At 43.6% G+C, this 20,708-nt stretch overlaps 1 protein-coding gene across 3 annotated transcripts in view; it reads left to right on the top strand.

Annotated features, from left to right (window-relative positions):
* Positions 1-20,708, top strand: part of WDR17 (WD repeat domain 17) — a 265,042-nt gene that overhangs the window by 227,748 nt on the left and 16,586 nt on the right. For 2 of the 3 annotated variants that reach the window (XM_033942775.1, XM_033942784.1), the window contains 5 exons: positions 7,413-7,524; positions 11,092-11,233; positions 11,349-11,451; positions 13,863-13,964; positions 17,044-17,142. In XM_033942775.1, the coding sequence (XP_033798666.1) occupies positions 7,413-7,524; positions 11,092-11,233; positions 11,349-11,451; positions 13,863-13,964; positions 17,044-17,142 (558 nt within the window). Of the gene's footprint in view, positions 1-7,412; positions 7,525-11,091; positions 11,234-11,348; positions 11,452-13,862; positions 13,965-17,043; positions 17,143-20,708 lie in introns of those variants that run through there. The other variant, XR_004539282.1, reaches the window with a different exon arrangement.

A 20,708-nucleotide genomic window follows, 5' to 3' on the forward strand; every position in this document is an offset into this window, starting at 1 on the left:
AATGTGTAGGGTAGGCACATGGGATCTCTTAGAGAGAGGAAGAGATAATGGTTACTGTGGATGGGCAGACTGGATGGGCCATTTGGCCTTTATCTGCCATCATCTTTCTATGTTTCTTATGGATAGATGGGACTAGGAGAGAAGAAAGAGGGAGAAGATGATACTCATGGCTAGATGGGAATGGAAGACGCTTTTGAACATTTGAGCTGCTTTAAAGATTTAAATCACCTACTGCCGCCTAGTATATTCTGTTTAGTGCGGCTGGATTCTAAGCTGTTTGGTTTCCTGAAGCAGGAGCACGAAACGTGTTCACGTTGAAACCAAGAGACCAAGCTTTAAGTTAAGAGCTTTTGAACTTTTTGAATAGTTTGCATTAATTTGGCACAAATTTGGCAATATTTATGCTTCAAAGTATTGAAGATTTAGCAATGATTGGGTGGTGAGGTGGTATAGGGTTTTTTTTCCTTCCGTAAAAACCCCCTCCATGTCTCTGAGTTGATCTTCACATATGTATACCATTATTGAACAACAATCAATGCATAATTTAGGGTAGTTTTCTTTGATTATACAAAGATGGATAGAGGGCAGAAAGTGAAGAAGGAGAAAAAAACAGCAAATGGATAAAGCCCATGAAACACATTTAAGAGCACAGACAGAGGGAAGTTCAGCCAGAGACTGGGAAAAGATGATTAAAAAATAAAATCACCAGACAACAAAGGTAGGGAATATGATTTTATTTTCAATTTAGTAATTGAAATGTGTCAGTTTTGAGAATTTATATCTTCTGTCTATATTTTGCATCTTAGAGTTTTGTTTGCATATATTATAATTTTACTTTGTGGTCCTGTATTTGCACAGGGATTATCTGTGTTATGCATATGTGTTCTGGTAGGAATGAATGCTGAGAAGCTTGTGGTATATTTTAATTTTGTGGTTAACCACTATGTATTGTTTATAAGATTATATTGTGTGTGAATGGAAAAAATGATATTAAAATTAGTACTATTACTATGGGTACAGGATCAGAGGCGGAACTTTGGTGGGGGCTGGGGCATGGCTTTTGAGCACCCCAATCATTTTGAAAAGTTGGCTCCTATGGTTTCATGCCGATATTTGGGGGGGTGGGAGTGTGCGGGGGCCATATTTTCTTCTCTCCAGTGGTCATCTGGTCGATATGGGTACCTTTTTGGCCCTTATTTTAAATACAGGTCTAGCCCAAAACGTCCAAATTGTGCCCTGGACGTTTTGTAAAATGTTTGATTATCACTGTAAAATGTCCATGTGCTAATCCCACCCAAAGCATGCCTCTTACACATGCCTTTATGATTTAGATGCACTGGAGACAAAACAACCAGAAAGACATCTAAAATGTTTCAAAAATGCCCACTTGGACACTTTGACTAGTAAGATGGCCAAGTGGCAGTTTATGTCATCTTTTGGACATCTGTGTTATTTTGAAAATGAGCCCCATGGTGTCCACAGTACACGTCACCCTGTTTGTACATTTTTACCTTAGAATCCCACAATGGTCTCAAGCCACAGGACATCCATCTGCTTTGCTCCAAGTCACCCCAAATCTCTGCCATTCACTCCAGTGGTGGATGGTGCTTCACATCCTTACTCAAGGTCTTCCTTTTTAACCCCACCAACACCAAAAATTCCTAATCGCAGAGGCTTCGATGTTAAGATAAGACTGCCTCCACACTCAGGGAGTATGATCTCACCAAAAACAAACCCTCCAAATCAATCTCTTAGACCTACGAGTGAAGGCAACGCTCTTAAAACATTCCAAGACCAACTCTTCCTCCAAGTAGTACTTGTTCATACAGACAATCAAGTTGTTATGTTCTGTCTGAACAAACATAAGAACATAAGAAGTTGCCTCCGCTGAGGCAGACCAGAGGTCCATCTCGCCCAGCGGTCCGCTCCCACGGCGGCCCATCAGGCCCATTGCCTGAGCAATGGTCCCAGACTATCCCTATAACCTACCGCTACTCTTATCTGTACCCTTCAATTCCTTTATCCTCTAGGAACCTATCCAAACCTTCTTTGAAGCCTTGTAACGTGCTCCGGCCTATCACAGCCTCCGGAAGCGCGTTCCATGTGTCCACCACCCTCTGGGTGAAAAAGAACCTTCTGGCATTTGTTTTAAACCTGTCTCCTTTTAATTTTTCCGAGTGCCCCCTTGTACTTGTGGTTCCCCGTAATCTGAAAAATCTGTCCCTGTCTACTTTTTCTATACCCTTCAGGATCTTGAAGGTTTCTATCATGTCTCCTCTAAGTCTCCGCTTTTCCAGGGAGAACAGCCCCAGCTTTTTCAGTCTGTCAGTATATGAGAGGTTTTCCATACCTCTTATCAGTTTAGTTGCTCTTCTCTGGACTCCCTCAAGTACCGCCATGTCCTTTTTGAGGTACGGCGACCAATATTGGAGTACTGACACAGTACTCCAGATGCGGTCGCACCACATCCAGATGCGGTCGCCACAAGGAGGCATGAGCTCTCAAACCCTTTGCTTGGAAGTAATCCAGATTTGGACTTGGGAGACTGCTCGTAACATACTTCTCGGGGAAGTTTATCTAGTGGAGACCAGAATGTATTAGTAGACAAATTAAGCAGAGTTATTCAACCTCATGAATGGTCTCTCAGCAAAACCATCTTACATCAGATTTTTTCCAACTGAGGGACACCAGACAGATGTCTTCACTTCTTCCCACAAAAATAAACTTCTGCTATTCTGCTCTAGGCTCTATACCCCCAATTGCCTGATATCAGATGTCTTCCTCATTCACTGGGGAAACAGATTCCTCTATGCATTTCCTCTGACACCTCTCATCGGAAAAACTACTCAAACTTCACTAGGATCAGGGCACCATGATCCTCATAGCACCTTGTTGGCCATGTCAACCTTGGTTCCCACACTTCCTAAACCTGTCATCCAAGGAACTGTGCAAGCTGCAACCATTTCTAACATTCCTGATGCAGAACAATGGATCCCTCCTTCATCTCCACTCTAAGTCGTTAATACTAACAGTGTGGTTTCTTTCACCGAGCAAGTAAATGCTTTTGTGTTTCGGCTGCAGTCTCTGCTGTCATTGAAGTGTCTATAAAACCTTCCACTTAATGGTGTTATCACTTCAGATAGATGAGACTTTCTTCCTGCTGTGCGATGCATTTTCTTGAACCAGTCACATGTCCACTTCCATCCATTCCAGACTACTGTCTGCACCTTTCTGTCTCTGGTATAAAAAAACAACTTAAATCAAGTACATTTCATGCTATCAGTGTGTTTCACTCTCTCTTGGACAAGAAATGTCTATCTGTTCATCCTTTAATAGACAGGTTCATGAAAGGACTATCAGGTCTACTCCTGCAGCCTGAGATCTTAATGTGGAACTGACTACTCTTATGAAGTCTCCTTTTGAGCCACTCACAAATTGCTCTCTCAAACTTCTTACTTGGAAAGTTGTTTTCCTTATAGCTCTCACTTCTGCATGCCATGCGAGTCAACTTAAAGCTCTTGTGTCTGATCCTTCCTAAACAAGATTCCATCATGACAGAGTAGTGCTCCAAACTCATCCAAAATTCCTACCCAATCCACCTCAACCAGTCCATTGTTTTGGCTGTTTTCTTTCCAAAGTCACATTCTCATCCTGGAGAAGCAGCTGTTCACACCTTAAGACTGAAAATGTGCACTGGCATGCTATCTCAACCAGACTAAATCTCATAGATGATCCCCCAGCTCTTTGTAGCTTTTGATCCTGATAGACTTGGAGTTCCTATTACCAAGAGAACCATCTCTAATTGACAGACTGTATCTCCTTCATGTATACTCAGGCTGGGCTGACACTGCAGGGTTATGTAACAGCCTACAATGTCCAAGCTATGACTGCGTCGGTAGCTCATTTCTACTGTACCTCATTTCTACTGTACCTCTTTTGACATCTGCAAAATTCCAGGAAACAGTTGGTTTGGACAAGTAGTTCTGCAAAATCTTTTTAGTGCCTGAGCACCAACGTTCCCTCCAACCCTCTTGGGTTTTGCCAGGATCATATTGATATATCCATTATCCTTGTCCTGAGTCATAATTTGTGCAGCTTGGGAGTCCATAGGTGAGAATATTATGCCTTTGTGTCGTCGGAGAAAGCAAAGATATTTAGCTGTAGCAGGTATTTTCCAAAGACACCAGGCATATATTCTTCCACCCGCCCAGCTCTCCTAGTTGGTTTCTTAGCTTTGTTACTGAACTGATGGTCCTGGGAGCCTGCTACTAGTCAATGTAGTGTAAACCACTTTGATATTTGCAGAAGAAAGGCGGTATGTCAAATAAACATAACCATAGCCATCACCATATTGGCACTGTCTAGAAAATTTAAAGTGACAGCGCACATGTTAGTGTCTCTACTGGGTTCTGTGGATGATGCCACCCACATGTGAGAATATATGCCTGCTGACCACGGAGTACACCTGGTACAGGTAAGCATCTTTGTTTTCTGTGACCAGTACAGATAATTTGACTTGCAGTAAGGGAGAGTCGATTTTCAAACATCCCGTTTCCTTAAGTAAACTGTTTTTGCTACAGAAAATTGCCCCAATAGTGAATAGAGCATTTCCACCAGGCTTTATGACTGGTAACAATTGTGTATCAGTAGTGATGATAAAACATTTGTGTTCATGCTGCTGGCAGTATATCTGCTTTGCTGGCTATGGACTCTATCATTCCCCAACTGAGCACCAAAGCATGTAACCACCTGATCCCTCTTCTTAAATCTCCTCCTTCCAGTAAAAAAAAAAACCAAGCCTCTCTAGCTATCCTGAATATTGCCAACAAGGGCCTCCTTGGGTTCTGACTGCCCTTCCCTCTGCCTACTTTCCCATCTGCACATTTGGGTGTGCTGTACAGGAACAGCAGACTGAGGGAAGGATTCTCAAAACCTTAACAGTTCTAGACGGTTTAGCGTTCATGTATTTTAGCAGCAGATTATCAAAACGGCTTACTGTGGTCTTTTCCAAGCTTCCTAGCAGTCTCTGACACTGCCATGCAAATGTATTACAACGAGGTCATTAATATTTAAATGAGCACTCCGGGCGATTCTCTATTATCGATGAGTGATTCCCTAATCTCGCAAGAAAAATTTTCTGGCAGGTCTGAGCTGTCCTAACCTTACTTTTTGGTCAGTGCCTGAGCGCTGATTGGCTCAGGCATTGACAAGAAAGGAAGGGTTGACAGCTCAGACCTGCCAGAAAATTTAGCTGCTGTCAAGCAACCCTGTCTCCTGGCATGAAGGGGCTTATGGGAGGGGCCTTAGGCATCTGAGCCAATCAGAGCCTTAGGCCCCCTCCCCGGCGCATCTCAGGATGCACCAGAGAGGGGAAGGCCCACCATTTTGAACAGGCGAGCCTGCTGGCTGGATGAAGGAGGCATCTCTCCAGCCGGCCTTCATAAACAAGGCAAGGGGGGGAGGCCATCAAAGTTATGGCGATGGTAGGAAAGAGTGGGCATACCTCCTGTTGCTGAGGGGTTTCGAGGGGATTGCTTGGTGGCGAGAGGTAGGCATCTCCCACTGGTTTTTATTTTGTTTTTTTTAATATCTTTATTCATTTTGAAGCCAAAAATAAGTGCAACAATATATCTCTGTTGAGGGGGGTTGCTTGGCAGCAGAAGGGAGTGGGCATCTCTCCCACTGCCGGAGGGGTGTTGAGGGGTTTGGTTGATGGGAGGGAGTGGGCATCCCTCTTGCCGAGCTTTGATTTGGGGTCTTTTTTTTTTTTGTACATTAATTCTGTGCATGTGCCAATCGCTATCACCAACAATCGGCACATGCAAATTTAACGACCCTCCATGACTCTGCCAACCTCATTTGCATGCGTGTTTTTTTAAAGAATGAATTGCCTTTTTGAAATTGTTACAGTAGCGGCCGCAACAGTGGCCCATCGGATTTTACTGCGAACATTTGAGAATCTTCCCCTCCGAAACGTACAAAGAACCCTGCTTTTCCTACTAATATTCATTGTAAGCTTCTCCATTGCTTCAGATAACCACCTTAGATTGTGAGCCCTCTGGGGCCTGAAATACCTCTTATTTTTAGGACTGGACATTGGAATGATAAGGGGGTTTGGGTGCTGCTGTGGTTTTGTACTCTGGGGGAGTAACCTTTGCAAAACAGAACTTTTGTGATGGGCAAGATCACAGTGCCCAGTGGTGTCAATGTATTGTCCCAGCTACAACTTTACTACATCTTGGGATACATGGTTAAGTTCCAGCAGTAGCCAGAGGGTTAATACAAACTGTATTGCTTAAAGTGATTGTGCTAGCTTCTTTTAACCAGCTTGTATATGAGGCAGCTCATATAAAAAAAAAAATATCACATTAGTCCAGGTTAATCCATGTTAATGCAGACTATTGCTCTAAAGTGTGTTAAATTCTGCTGTGCAGAATTCAGGGCAGACATGGGCAGTAGATAAAAAGTGAACCACTACACAAGGGGTCACTTCCTCCTCCTGTACTGGCTTAAACCCAAGCAGGGGTCTCAAAATCCCTCCTTGAGGGCCGCAATCCAGTCGGGTTTTCAGGATTTCCCCAATGAATATGCATGAGATCTATGTGCATGCACTGCTTTCAATGCATATTCATTGGGGAAATCCTGAAAATCCGACTGGATTGCGGCCCTCAAGGAGAGACTTTGAGATCCCTGGTTTAAAGTGAACCGCTATCTCACATGCTCAGAATTCCTCCAGGAGTAAATCACGTACATTATAGCACGATAATACACATTAATTCTTGCATTATCATTAAGACACATTAGAACATAGAAACCTTATTCAACAAAAAATGTGAGATGTGTTATGAATAATTCATTTTTATATAGATACATGTAAATTAAATATGTTCTGTGGCTCGGATGTCTGCCAGTGTTGTCTTGCATCTATGTATAGGAGCAAAAGGGTGTGGGACGGGATGATGGACCTTCCACCAATCAAGCAAAGCAATTAACCAAAACCAAAGTCAGCAGGATACTGTAAAAACTGTTTATTAATGTCCAAGTTGAACAGTCAGAACCCAACACAGTACTGTGTTTCGGCGTGGAACACACATCTGTATCAGGGATATTGAAAGCTTGAGTCTTGTTCGCAAAAAAGATGATGATTTTATATAATAACAACACTCAACATTAAAAAATCTCCAGTTTTTACAGTATCCTGCTGATTTTGGTTTGGGTCATTGCATTTGCTTGATTGGTAGAAGGTCCATCATTCCGTCCCACCCCCTTTTTGCTCCTGGTTTGTCTGCGTGGGTTTGTATCCTGCTGGACTCTTAGTGGTTGTTTCAGCATCTATGTGTTGCATGGCTTTCAAAGATACTCTCAGCTGTGAAATACAGTATTCAAACAGGGGACTGTGATCCTTTGCCTAGGGATTTGGCAGCAGATCTTCTTATGATGATTCCTAGCAATGATCTGTTATTGGTAAAGCTCTGCGCATTCTACCCTGGATGTACAGCTGAGATAAATGATTTGCATGAAAAGGTATGCCTAAGTGTTTGGACTTCATTTCAACCATTACTTAATGACACTTGTGAAAATTAGGTTGTAGTGCAAGCAGACGTTTGCAAATTAGCTCAGAGATTAAGCAGAAATGCACACCGTTAACTTTAATGGCAATTCTATAAATAAGCGCCAAGGGTTAGGTGGCCGAAATAGGTGCCACAAATTAGCAATTACCTGCATATGTAGTTGGCACTGTTCTGTAACATTAGAAGGCATTGTATCTACATATGTGCACAGAATCATTATGCATGGGTGAGCAATGGGTGGGATTACCAGATTTGCACATGACAAGCAGAAGAGTAAAAATTGCATATGCAAGTTCTGCAAGAGAGCCACAAACACTTACACCTGCCACTGATGTGGCATAAGTGATCATGGCACATTGTCTCCTAAATAGCACAATTGTTGTTTTCAATGAGCATGAACATTTATAAAGATATTTAATCTATTTATGATTAAACGATGTTCAAGATTATGTTGTGATAAAGGAATTATATATAAAATAAGATGGTTGGAGCTCACATCAGAGAAAAAGGCAAAGATCTCTTTGATAGTCCAATACTTACCATTTAAAATACAAGAAAATCTGTGGTAGCAATAGATGTCGATAAGTGATCATGGCTATACTGTATATTGTCACATATCTCCCTCCATATTCTATAATGGCATTGTCTAATCTAATCTGGGATTTATGAGTCCCACTATCCTTAAATAGGTTCAAGGTGACTTAGGGCCAGATTCTCAAAACAAAACCTGCCTTTAACGTGCTCGCTAAATAGGTTCTAGCTGATTTAGTGAGCACGTATTTTAGCTGTGGATTATCAAAACGGTTTATTGAGGTCTTTTGCGAGCTGTCTGCTAGGTAAATAGGCTCTTCAGTATTTAAACGAGCACTCCGGTGGATTCTTAAAAATCGCTGAGCCATTCTCCAAGAGCGGCATCGGCTTTTGGCGACAAAAATCAGCAACTGGCCTGGGGGTGCTGGTACAGTGCCAGCACTGTGAAAAATGCATCTCTGGCATGTGTTTTGATATGCAAAAAAAAAATTCCAAATTGATGTTCGGCAGGAGAGAGGCCCTCTCTCTCCTGCTGCTTTGCCGACAACCAACACCCCCAACCCCCCTCGGCAGTGAGAGAGATGCCCACGCTCTCCAGCTGCCATGAAACCCCCCCCCCCCCACCGTACCTCCAATGACCCCCACCCTCTCCCCCTTATCTTACTTTAGATGGCTGGCCAGAGAGGATGCCTACTCCCTGTCCAGTTGGCCTGCCTCTTTGAAATGACAGGCTTTCCCTTCCCCGGTGCATCCTGGGATGTACCAGAGAAGGACTTGAAGCTCTGATTTGGAGGGGCCTTAACCTGACTCAATCAGAGCCTCAAGTCCTTTCCCAGATACACCGGGAAGGGGCCTAAGGCTCTGATTGGCCCAGATGCATAAGGCCCCTCCCACAGGAGGAGCTTTAAACAACCTGGGCCAATCAGAGCCTTAGGCCCTTTCCCGGTGCATCCCAGGATGCACTGGGGAAGGGAAGACCTGCTATCTCTTCCTCTGCTGAGAGGTGTTGGTTGGTGGCAGGAGAAATTGAGCATCTTTCCCTCTGCTGGAGGGGCGGGTGTTGGTTGGCAGCGCTGTTTTGATTGGCAGCGGGAGATATTAGGCATCTGTCCCGCTTTTTTTTTTTTTTTGCATTTATTCTGCGCATGTGCCCATCACTATCACCAGTGATATGCACATGCAAATTTAGTGATTCTTCGCTACTCTCCACCAACCTCATTTGCATGAGTGTTTTTTGGAGAATGAATTGCTTTTTTAAAATCACTACTATAAGAGCTGCGACAGCAGCCAATCATTTTTTTTTTACGCATTTTTTTGAGAATCTAGCCCTTACAGTACAATTTAAAGAGATACAATTTAGTATATAGTGCAAGGATGCTACAGAGAATATATTACAAAACAGTTTGCGAGATGGTACAGTACAAGAAGAGCAAAAAGGGAGTGGAAAGAGAAAAATCTAGTCCTGTTTAGTCTGCATTGCTTCTCATGACTTCAAATACGTCTCTGACATTTACAAACGAGTTTACAAAAAGGATTATGGCTAGGTCCCACACACAGCACATGAACCTAGAGCACTTACAATCACCAAGAAATTTTTGGGATAATAGCTAGCCAAAATTAATGACTTGATCTGGACAAAAATTAAACCCTGACCAGGACTCCTGATGCCTAAGGCAGCCTAGTGAGCCACAGCAAAAATAAAAAAAAAACCCTTAAGTGCCACAAAACCTAACTGGTACACTAAAGGGGTAAAAGGTACTGGCCCCATGTGAACACTTACATGATTGAAATGATTTAACAAAGAAGAATGTGTTACCTTGAGTTTCTCTGCTTTGTTTAAAAGACAAGAATGAGCTGGTGGTCCTGCATGACAGTGGCAGGCCTCTTTCACAGGCTTCTAGAAAACAGAAGTCTTAGCACTGGTGCTTAGTCAGTAATGTTACCCATCAGAAGACCACATCTGGCTTGTCCTTCGGAAAGAGATTTTGTATATCACTGTAGATTAAGGCCAGAACATAAAAAAGTAATTGTACAGAGATTTAAGTGGCCTAATTTATACGTAGAGCTCTGACAAGTAAAATTTCTAAACATTTACCCCAGATCAAAAAAAGGCAGTGGGCAATATGCGTTAAGAAAGAGGCAAACTGGGTTATCTATCCAAGGACAGATTCACTGTTTCTGGCACCCATTTCATAGCACTCCATTTGGTGTCCTTTGCAGACTGTCTCCTTTTGGCTGTGGCTATTGATTTGATAGTTAATGTACTTAAATGTATTAAACAATTAATGTATGGAAGAAAATGAGATAGCCCACAACAGCATTAAAAGAGGGATTGGGAATTGGGCTCTTCGGAATCATGCTCCACAATGCCATAGAGCTGACTTTGTCCTATCACACGTCTGCATTATTTTGGGGGGATGGGGGAATAGTTCCTCATACATTAACTATTTAAAATGACTCTCCTTTTACTTTTCTTTGTAAAGAATAGTGGGCTTAATTATTGTCTGAACCAGACTTTAGAGATAATTTTTATAAGAACCCTCCCCCTAAAGTTAGGCAAAAGCAAGCACATAACCATTTCTTCACTTATGCACATACTTATAGAATAGCCTCTATGATTTGCAACACATACTTTGCAGGTGAGCATTCACATGAGCGGAGATGGGCAGAATGCCCATTTACACACATATATTATAAAATAAATATGTGTACATTCACAATCTAGGCATAAGTATGTACACCTGATCTCTAGCTGGTGTTAAGTGCTTCTGCTTAAGATATAGGTATATAGATATAAGCTGTTGTTATTATTATTTGATCTGTATTGCTGGTATTCTATAAAGAAACTTAGGTGCCCACTCTTTCTTTATAGAATAGGTACATTCACACCTAATGCTAGATGCACTGCTATAGGTTTACCTTCCACAATGCTTTCTTATGTATAAATAAGGGTAGTAACGCTTTTCTTTGCAAACACGTTTCTTTTCAGTGTAATCTCCCAGATTTAGAAGAATGTATGCAGCTAGCGGAAGTTGAACATGCAGAAGGAGATGTCTTTGAAGCTGTCAAATATTACTTGTTAAGTTCAGAACCTGAGAAAGCCCTTCCTATTGGAATTCAATATGTCAAAGGTATCTTTCAAAATGGAAAATCTGAATGGAAATTGCATCAGATATCTCAAAATCATCACTGGCAAATGCCCATTGCCTTCTTCTATATTATCACTTTTCTCTGCATTGTTAATAGATCAACTTAGTAATTCAGACTGGACGTTGGACTCAATCTGCCCAATTCTTAATCTTCTCAGCTATATCCATACTGAGAGACTGGTCCTACATAAATGTAGTGAGTGAGTATATTTTCCCCTGACTTACTCTGCATTTAATTTGCTTTTCTCTTGTTCTATTTTGAATTCTTCCTTTATAGCATATCTACATTTGCAGAACAACTTTTATAGTTAATGTATTCTCCCCATGAATTTAATGAAAAGTGACTGGATTTAGTGTCAGAAACACATTGCTGTAGACTAGGGCTACTGAATTCTGGGCCTCAAGGTCCACAGGCAGGTCAGGTTTTCAGGATATCCACAGTGAATATGCATGAAAGAGATTTGCTTGCACTGCTTCTTTGGTATGCAAATCTCTCTCACGTATATTCATTGTGGATATCCTGAAAACCTGATCTGCCAGTGGGCCTTAAGAACTGGAATTGAGTAGACCTGCTGTAGAGTTTATGGGCTGAGGCACTAAACTGTGCCAGATATCCTAAGCTTTTTAAAAGAGGGGATGATATTATAAATCATTTTTGCTTGTAAAATGCTGAGTTACTTACTTAATTGGGATTTTAATTGGGATCTTATAGAACAGTGTCCCATAAACTTTGTCGAACTGTGGCATAGTAAACATAGTGGCCGCGGCTTGAAGCACCCGGAAGTGCACCAATGTTGACATGATGACATCATGCACATGTGTGATGTCATCTTATCAACATTGATGTATGTGCGAAGACCCTCCAGACAAGCCCTGAACTGCGTGGGGGGGGGGGTGTGCCGGTAGGGAAGACATGCAAAGAGGAGAGGCACTGGCACCAGCTGATTGCCTACAGGATATGCCTGTCGCTGTGAGAGGCACATCCTGTAGGCAGTCAGCCAGTGCCTCTCCTCCTGCCCAGCATCTCATGGCACACCTCAAATCTCAGGAGGCACACTAGTGTCCCATACACTGTTATAGCACGTGCTCATATCTAAAAGTATGTACTGTAAAATACAAGATATACTTATCCAGTAGATGTGCTGAAGGGTATTTTATATAATGAGTGCATACATTTACATCTGCTGTCAAGCAGGCATAATGTCGGTACCTTCAATCTAAGGGTACGATTTCTCTAGGATTTGTGGCAGTGTTTTATAAAGACATGTAGATATCCATGTGTCTATATAATAGGCTACAAATAGACACTCTCCTACTGTATTAACCTTAGTGCCCTGTTATATAATTAACCTCAGAATATGAGTAAAGCCTTAGAAAGTCAGGATCTGAATGTGGTAAAGGCCACATTAAGAAATAAGGGACAAATTGTATAAGGACTTGTCCAAGTGAATTAGCATTGTACATGGTCAAGTAAGTGCTTATAATTTACACATAAAACAGGTATTCATAATTTTTTTTAAATGCTAGCTATCACAGGTTTTTCTATATTTGGATATTAAGTGCTGAGCCCTACCTGGATTCCAGCACTGAATATCTGGGTATTCAGCAGCTGCTGGAAGCTATCCAGATACTGCTGATATTCAATGCCAATGGGCAAGTTAAGACTGGTGTCTGGATAACTTCCAGCTCTGCCCCTAGATTGCCCTGGCAGTCTGGACCCGATTATATAAACGGTGCCTAGCGACGCTTAACTCCTAGGCATCATTTGGTGCAATTGACAATCAACTGCTAGTGTGTCATTTATAGAATCACACCTAGCAATGCTTAACTCAACTTAGGCACCAGTAAATTTCTTGCCTAATTTACCACCAGCACCTAACACAGACACCACCTGATGTCTAAGTAATATCATGCCTATTCTCCGTCCCTAACCACACCTACTTTGTGGGTAGATGCAGGTAGGCATACATAGGCACTTTGATTTAGGTGTCGGTAGGCACTGCACTGAATTTTGCGTGCAGTTTTAACTAATGTTTTTAAATAAATTTGAAAGTATTATTGATTGAGCCAGAGTTTTGTTGTTGTTTTTTATTCCCCTCTTGTACTCTCTAGCTTTGGCTTATTTGGGAAATTTTGCCTTTTTTTGCTTTTTGCCATCTCTCCATAGACCAACAGATTCTGCCCAGTTTGGACTCACTTTTCTGCACCACTTCTCTGATGGTGTTGCTATCTATAAAATTAGTTGGGTTTGTAAGTGCTGCCCTTCATCATTATGGTGAATTTTATAATACTTGATACAACACTGGAAAATAACCCTGCTTTTAGAAAAGTCCATAGCAGAGTAGGAAATCCTGAAGCACTAATAATTTAAAACATCTCATAGCAATCTGAAAAGAATCTGCCATCAGCTCTTGTGATTTCATTGGGCCTACAATTTTTCAGGATATTCATAGTGAATATGCACTACTTTCGTGATATGGAAATCTATTTTATGCATATTCAAGCTGACTGGCAAAGTATGTCCCAAAGACTGGGTTGGGAACTTCCGCTGTAGACTGATGGTAAACCTTTAAGAGTCACCACTGTTATAATTAATATTATTCTGTTTTAGAGTTCGAAATGAGCTGTTGATATTATGTGGTTACACTGGTGCTTTGCTTGCAATTCGAAGACAGTACACTAGCATCGTACCTGCACTTTATGAGTATACAAGGTAAATGTCAAGCTTTTTAGTTTATCTGTTCACCGGATGAAACTGTATTTTGACTAAGTGGGATATTCTGTAAATGGAACCAAAACTTAGGTGCTGGTAAGTGCCCTACCAGCACCTAAGTTGAGAAATACTGTTTACAACAGTGAAAAACAGTAAAAATAAAGTTCCTACCAGTGCCTAAATAAAAGCCGCCAGAATTGTGCCTATGTAGGCACTTTAGGCTGCTGAACATCAAAGTAGGTGTGGGCAATGCCGGAAGTGGCGTTAGGCAGCCTAAAGCACCTATGTAGGCGCAATTCATGTAAAGATAGGCACCGGAAATATAAGCCTGGAAAATCCGTGCCTACATTTCTGGCACCTATCTTTGCCAGGAGATCCTGAAAATAGTGCAGTTTGCCATCAGCTGATCATGGCAGGGGAATCCCCAGTCAGCTGAGCTGGCGGGACTCCTTGAAACCACGGCTTCCCTGAAACCATCGAGGCGTCCCCTTCTGCGATCAGCTGAACTGGCAGGAAGATCCACATTTCCTCTCTCCCTCCCATCCACCCACTGGTCCCCCAGCCCTTCTCCATAGAGAGCCCCCCTCCCACTACGCCCAACACCCCTCCACAGCCCCTGACATCTCCCCAGCCCCCTTCCCAAAACCCTTCACACATTCCCAACACCCCTCCGACATCCCCACACACACCCTGTACCTATGGATGAAAAATCAGCAGGAGGGATGCCCATTCTCGATAGAGCCACCTCTTCAAATGGTAACCCTTCTTCCTCCCAGTGCATCCTGGCAGCAGCCATTCAGGGAGTAACGCAGGGCTGGGCAGGAGCTCGAAAAGCTCACTCTTGCATGCCGGGTGTGCTGTTGGCTGCAAGATCTGACTGAGGCAGCCATCCAGGGAGGGATGGGCTCAGCACGGGGCAGGAGCATGGAAATCTCGCTCTTGCCCGTACACCGCTGGACCACCAAGGATTCGAAAAGTTGAAAAAAGGTGCGCGGGGGAATGGGGGTAAAAAAATTGTTAAAATCGGCCGGGATGTGAGACAGGCGGGATCCCTCCTGTCCCGGCCTACCACTAGACCACCAGAGGCGGGACAGAGCACAGGGCAGGAAGGTGGGATAGGGTGCAGAGCCTGGCAGGGAGTGAGGGGGCTGAGTACAAAGCCTGGCAGGGAGTGAGGAGGACTAGGTTCAGAGCTTGGCAGGGAGGGAGGCTGGATGCATAGCCTGGTAGGGCAGGGAGGATAGGGGCTGGGTGCAGCGCCTAGTAGGGAGGGGGGCTGAGTGCAAAGCCTGGCAGGGAGGGAAGAGGGCTGGGTGCAGAACCTGGCAGGGAGGGGGACTGAGTGCAGAGCCTGGCAGGGGAGGGTGTGATGGAGGGGACAGTGTGTGCAGATCCTGGCAGGGCATGGCACTTGAATATTAAGCCCCTGTCTTATATTCGAGTTATGATATAACTACTAAAAAAATGGGTACAGTCGTGTAAATATGAAAAATCAAAAAAAGGAAACGTACTGTATACTGTAATTATTATGGCTCAGCTATGGAGAAGTGGCTTTGGCTTCCCAGATGGACAAAGGACTGGCTCCTTTTCTTTTTTGAACGAGCTGAGCGCATCTCAGCCCTGCGGCCATCTTAAAGAGCGTCATTGCCATGACTGGAGTTTACAAAGTGTTTTGGAGAGAGCAACGTTGAATTAACTGCAGTGAATTTATTCCCCTAAAGTAGCCCTGGGAAGGGCGAAACAGAAGTTCTTTTTGTCGGGAACATTGGGAAATATCAGGGAACGAGTTCCATTCTTTAAGTCATCAGAAGAGAAATGTATGCCTAAGTGGAAGCGTTCCCATAGATAGTTTTGCTATTTCCTTCACAAGTATTACACATATTGAACTGAAATGAATTTTTCACTTGTAGCTGTAGCCATTTCAATTCATTTTATACAGATTTAACCACTGATTCACACAATATATTTAACAGAAGATTTTTATGAAAAATTATTTATGAAATGAAAGACTTGAGTGCAAGAAAATTTATATATATGTACGGAGTTTTTTTCGTACCAGTGATGAAACGTGAGGCTTAGGGTACTGTGCAGTCCTGGCCAATCATGGATGAGGCCCGTTTTTTTCCATCTTTCATATTCACTCTTATTATTTGCCTTTTGTGTTTGTTGATTTTTGATTAAGTGTGAGTGTGATTTTTATGTTAAACCAGTATGCAGTACATTTCCTTTTTTTGATTTTTTTATATTCGAGTCAACCATTTTTCCTCCTTTTTGGGGGGAAAATGGGGGTCTCGACTTATATTTGAGTATATACAGTAAATATCGGCACTAACCACCAAACTCCTAGCCGGTGATTTTGTGAGCAGTATAGAGGTAAAGCTTACATTTATGCAATTAATTGCCAATAATCTTCACTTAACCACCAAATTAGACAGATAGGACTGCATAAAACAGTTTTATCTTTTTCCCAGTTAAACTTATGAGGTTAAAGGTTGACTGTCGTACTTAACTGAACAATTAATAACAGGATATTCAATGCTGGTGATTAGACATGACCTGGCATTGAATACTCAGGCATAATGCTGGCAGTGGTTAAAAGAAGCTGACTGTCACTGGGCTAAATACTTACCCCTATGTTTTTCCTTATAAAGTCAGCTTGCAAAAATAGTAGGTATGTCGGTTGGCTCCAAGCACTGCTGCAGAAGCTTTCATTTCTATATGAGAGACTACACATTTACCCTTCATTTCATCCCACACTATTTGGAAAACTCTTAAGACTCCTGAGGCAGGCCTGTTTGGCTGAAACATGTACATGTCGAGTCATTGAGTTACTGGATGAATAAAGTTATTTGGACCATCAGATGAGATTGAGGACATTTTTCTGTGTGGACATCACTCTGCCTAGTACAATTCCACTCTATATTCTACATACAAGAACAAAGCATTAGGCAGATTTAGGTAGTTTGTGTTTGATAATTCATCTTATGTTATAAAGGGACAGCCTGTCCCTGTATTTCACACACTGAATGGGATTTTGAAAATTACCTCTTTAACATGTAATTTTTGTTCCTATTTCTAGTCAGCTTTTAAAACGCAGGGAGGTGTCTGTACCTCTACAAATTGAGCAGCTTTCAATAGAATTGGATGCTTGGAGGACCTGCACACAGTCAATAAACAGGCAAGTACAACAGTGATAACAGCCTGGAAAGAAGTTACAAGATTTAAAATTTTGCAGCAAGCTATTAACCTTTAAGACTTGCATGTTCTATGCAACAGACACTTTATTCCTGAACCTGTGGGTAGTCAGTCACCTCTCGTGACAATTCTTGTAGAGAGCCTCATTATCATTCTTTTACTCCGTCTCCCATCCCTCTGGGCTGTCCTCCAATTCCTCTGTTGTCTCTCTACAAGCGAGATGGTAGTAGCCTGTCTTTTCTGTTTGTGTTTATTTTTCAATTAAATTAGTTTTTTAGCTGACCGTTTGCGAGGCTTTTCAGTGTTACAGAGGATTCCAATCTTGGGGCATCTTTAGCTGCGGGAGATCGTGAGATCAAGGGTCTGCTTCCAAGGGGCAGACTGCTTTGCAGTGCATCCACTTGGACAGCCTGCACTAAAAGTTTAGCGATTCAGGGACCAATCTGTTGGGGAGCACAGCTCGCCCCAGGTTCATTCACAGTGGGCTTGAGTGCAGGTTGAGTAATCCATGACAGTTTTTCCAGGATCGGGGCAAACTGCTTTCCTCCCCCTGTTTATGTGCGCAAGGTCTGGTTTCGGTTGAGTTCTCCGGCTGATTCATTGGGCCCGAAAGATAGTCTGAAAATACAAGCAGTCCAGATTCCAGGCTTGTTGAGGCAGAAGTTCTCCCTATAAGCTGTTTGGAGCTTCAGCACTTGCAGCTCCCAGTACACAGCATGGCAGAGTGAGTAACAGCCTGAAAAATAAAATTGGGGGTTTTGTTAATTGGTTTTTTTTGGGGGGAGAGGAGGGTCTGGGGTTAGGTTCAGGTTACACCACCCAGTGTGGCTCTCCTTAGCTGTTTTTGATGCTAAAATTGCTGCTGTGGTGGTCATCTTGTATTTCCTGATTTGAAAATAAGTTTCTTATCTGCCTCAAAACACCTCGATTTTGATTAAAAACAGATGTGATAGATGGCTGAGGATCACCCATGTCCCATGTGATATGCAACGCATGAGGAGGGGCATGAGGACCAGAAAAAAAGTCCAGTGTTGAGCCAGGGAGGAGCACAGGTACATCCCCAATGAAGCACAGCCATGGCACTGCTGCAAAACACCAGAAAGGAGCTTGAGAGCACCCGCAGGGCCTTGTGGACATCCTGGACAAGTGTTTCCCCCTGAATTCATCAATTTGATGTTTGACGTTTACATGATTAATAAGGGCTGCATGGAACTGTTGGGGATCACGGCAATGCTGGCGCTGAAGGTCTCCCTCCAAAAAGTACAATTCCCCAGCAACAGTGCTATGTGCATGATGGGGAGGTCCAGTCTGAGGAAAACTGGGATGAAGAGGGCCCTATTTCAATGCCTCTACTCTCTCAGTTAGATGTTGAATTTAACCAGTTCTTTTTTCCACCAAAAGTGGATTCCCTGGTGGCGCAGGATACCAAGCATACCTCGCTTCCCAGTGGCATGGCATTTAAGCATGCCCAGGACTGCAGACCGGATTTTGTCCATTATAAGCTCTTCGAGGCCATGGCCTCGGGTTTAAGAGCAGCCGCGTCTTTTGGCACCCGGACTTGCTACTCCAAGTTGTGCCATGATCCGGAGGCAATTGCTGGGAGGGATTACCATTTTTTTAATATCAGGAGTGGATTATGTAGTTGATGCTCTGTATGATCTTTTCAGAGTCATGAGCAAACTGTCTGTTTATTCCATTTCCACCGCAGGATGCTATGGGATAGTGGGCGGGAGATTCCTCCTCCAAGGTGGCATTGAGTAAATTACCATTTAAGGGACAATTACTCTTTGGGAAAGGTCTGGATGTCTACAATCAAGACCAGTATTCCAGTTGCTACGGGGATCCAGGAAGCGACCACGGACTGCGTGCAGAAGGAGGAAGACCCAGGACGGTGGACAGAGGTCTCTGTGCAGACCGAGACCATCCCCCAGCGCTACACTACAGTCTCTACACAGACAGAGGAGGCTGCGCAGCTGGATGGAGATCTCATGCAGGAACTAAGGAGCCTCAGGGAGGAGGTGATACGCCTGAGAAGCATCCGAGAGGACGAGGCCTACATCGACGGAGTCGTCCAGGAGCTGTCCCAAATCACCGAGCAGGCCCATGACAAGTCCATCCTCGAGACACCCAAATCATCAGCTTTGAAACCAACAATTGGGATACAGGAAATGGCTAGCGGCACTGACTCCTGGCAGCTGGTGACCTCCTCCATGGGCAAACATAGGAGACCCCCCCCCCCCCTTTTTTTCAATCTCTTCATCTTCTCCTTCTTCTTACAAACAGGGCAGCTATACATCAACCCCTCAACTCGCCCTGCGGAACAGATTCCAGATTCTTCAGGAAGGAACTGCCGATGAGGAACAGGAGCAGGCCCAACACACAGCTCCATCTCCAGGGACAACTGACCGGCTCCCCCCAAAGAAGCGCAGAGTAATAGTCATCGGGGATTCCATGCTGAGGGGCACCGAGGGACCAATTTGCAGACCGGATATGCAATCTAGGGAGGTCTGCTGTCTGCCTGGAGCCAGGATACGAGATGTCACCGCCAGTCTGGATAGACTACTCACGCCCCAAGACCACTTTCCTATGCTTCTTGTCCACATAGGAACCAACGATACTGCCAGGAACACACCGGAGACCATCACCAGAGACTTTGGAGCACTGGGTGAGAGGCTGAAGCGGACAGGAGCGCAGGTGGTTTTCTCATCGATCCTCCCAGTTAGAGGCAAGGGAAGAGCCAGAGATGAACGTATCCTGAGGACGAACGAGTGGCTACAGGGATGGTGCCGGGATATGAACTTCGGATTCCTAAACCATGGGGAAGCGCTACAAGGACTTCAGGGACCAGACGGACTCCATCTGACCAGTAGGGGTAAGAACATCTTCGGACACCGACTAGCCCGCCTGCTTCACAGGGCTTTAAACTAGGTAAGTCGGGGGAGGGTACCCATTCACATATTAGTGCAGAAAGGAATTATCCTGATGAGGTGAGTCGAAACTCCGCTTCCATGTCCAAGGTAAGTACCCACATTGCAAACAGTTCTTTGGGAGTCACACCGATTCGGGTAGGATACGCCTCACAGGGACTTAGCAAACACAAGATATGGAGGGCCATGTATGTCAATGCACACAGTTTAGGTAACAAAATTCTAGAATTGGAGGCTGAAATAAGGAATGCCGACCTAGATGTGGTGGCAATATCTGAAACTTGGTTCACGAACTCACATGGGTGGGATATGGCTATACCAGGCTACAATCTACTTCGTCAGGACAGAGAGGGCAGGTTAGGAGGGGGGGGGTAGCTCTATACATTAAAGAGGACATCAAAACCACCAGGATCACAGATGTCAAGTACACCGGGGAGTCCCTCTGGCAAGAGGCAGAGAAAAATGCCTGTATCTAGGTGTGGTATACAGACCCCCAAGACAACTGGAAGACATGGACGCAGAATTAATTGAAGACATAGAGAATATCACTCTACGAGGAGAAGCTGTACTGCTAGGGGACTTCAATATGCCTGATGCAGACTGGAACTCATTTTCAGCGACA

This window comes from Geotrypetes seraphini, chromosome 1, assembly GCF_902459505.1.
Source record: "Geotrypetes seraphini chromosome 1, aGeoSer1.1, whole genome shotgun sequence".
Classification (NCBI taxonomy): domain Eukaryota; kingdom Metazoa; phylum Chordata; class Amphibia; order Gymnophiona; family Dermophiidae; genus Geotrypetes; species Geotrypetes seraphini.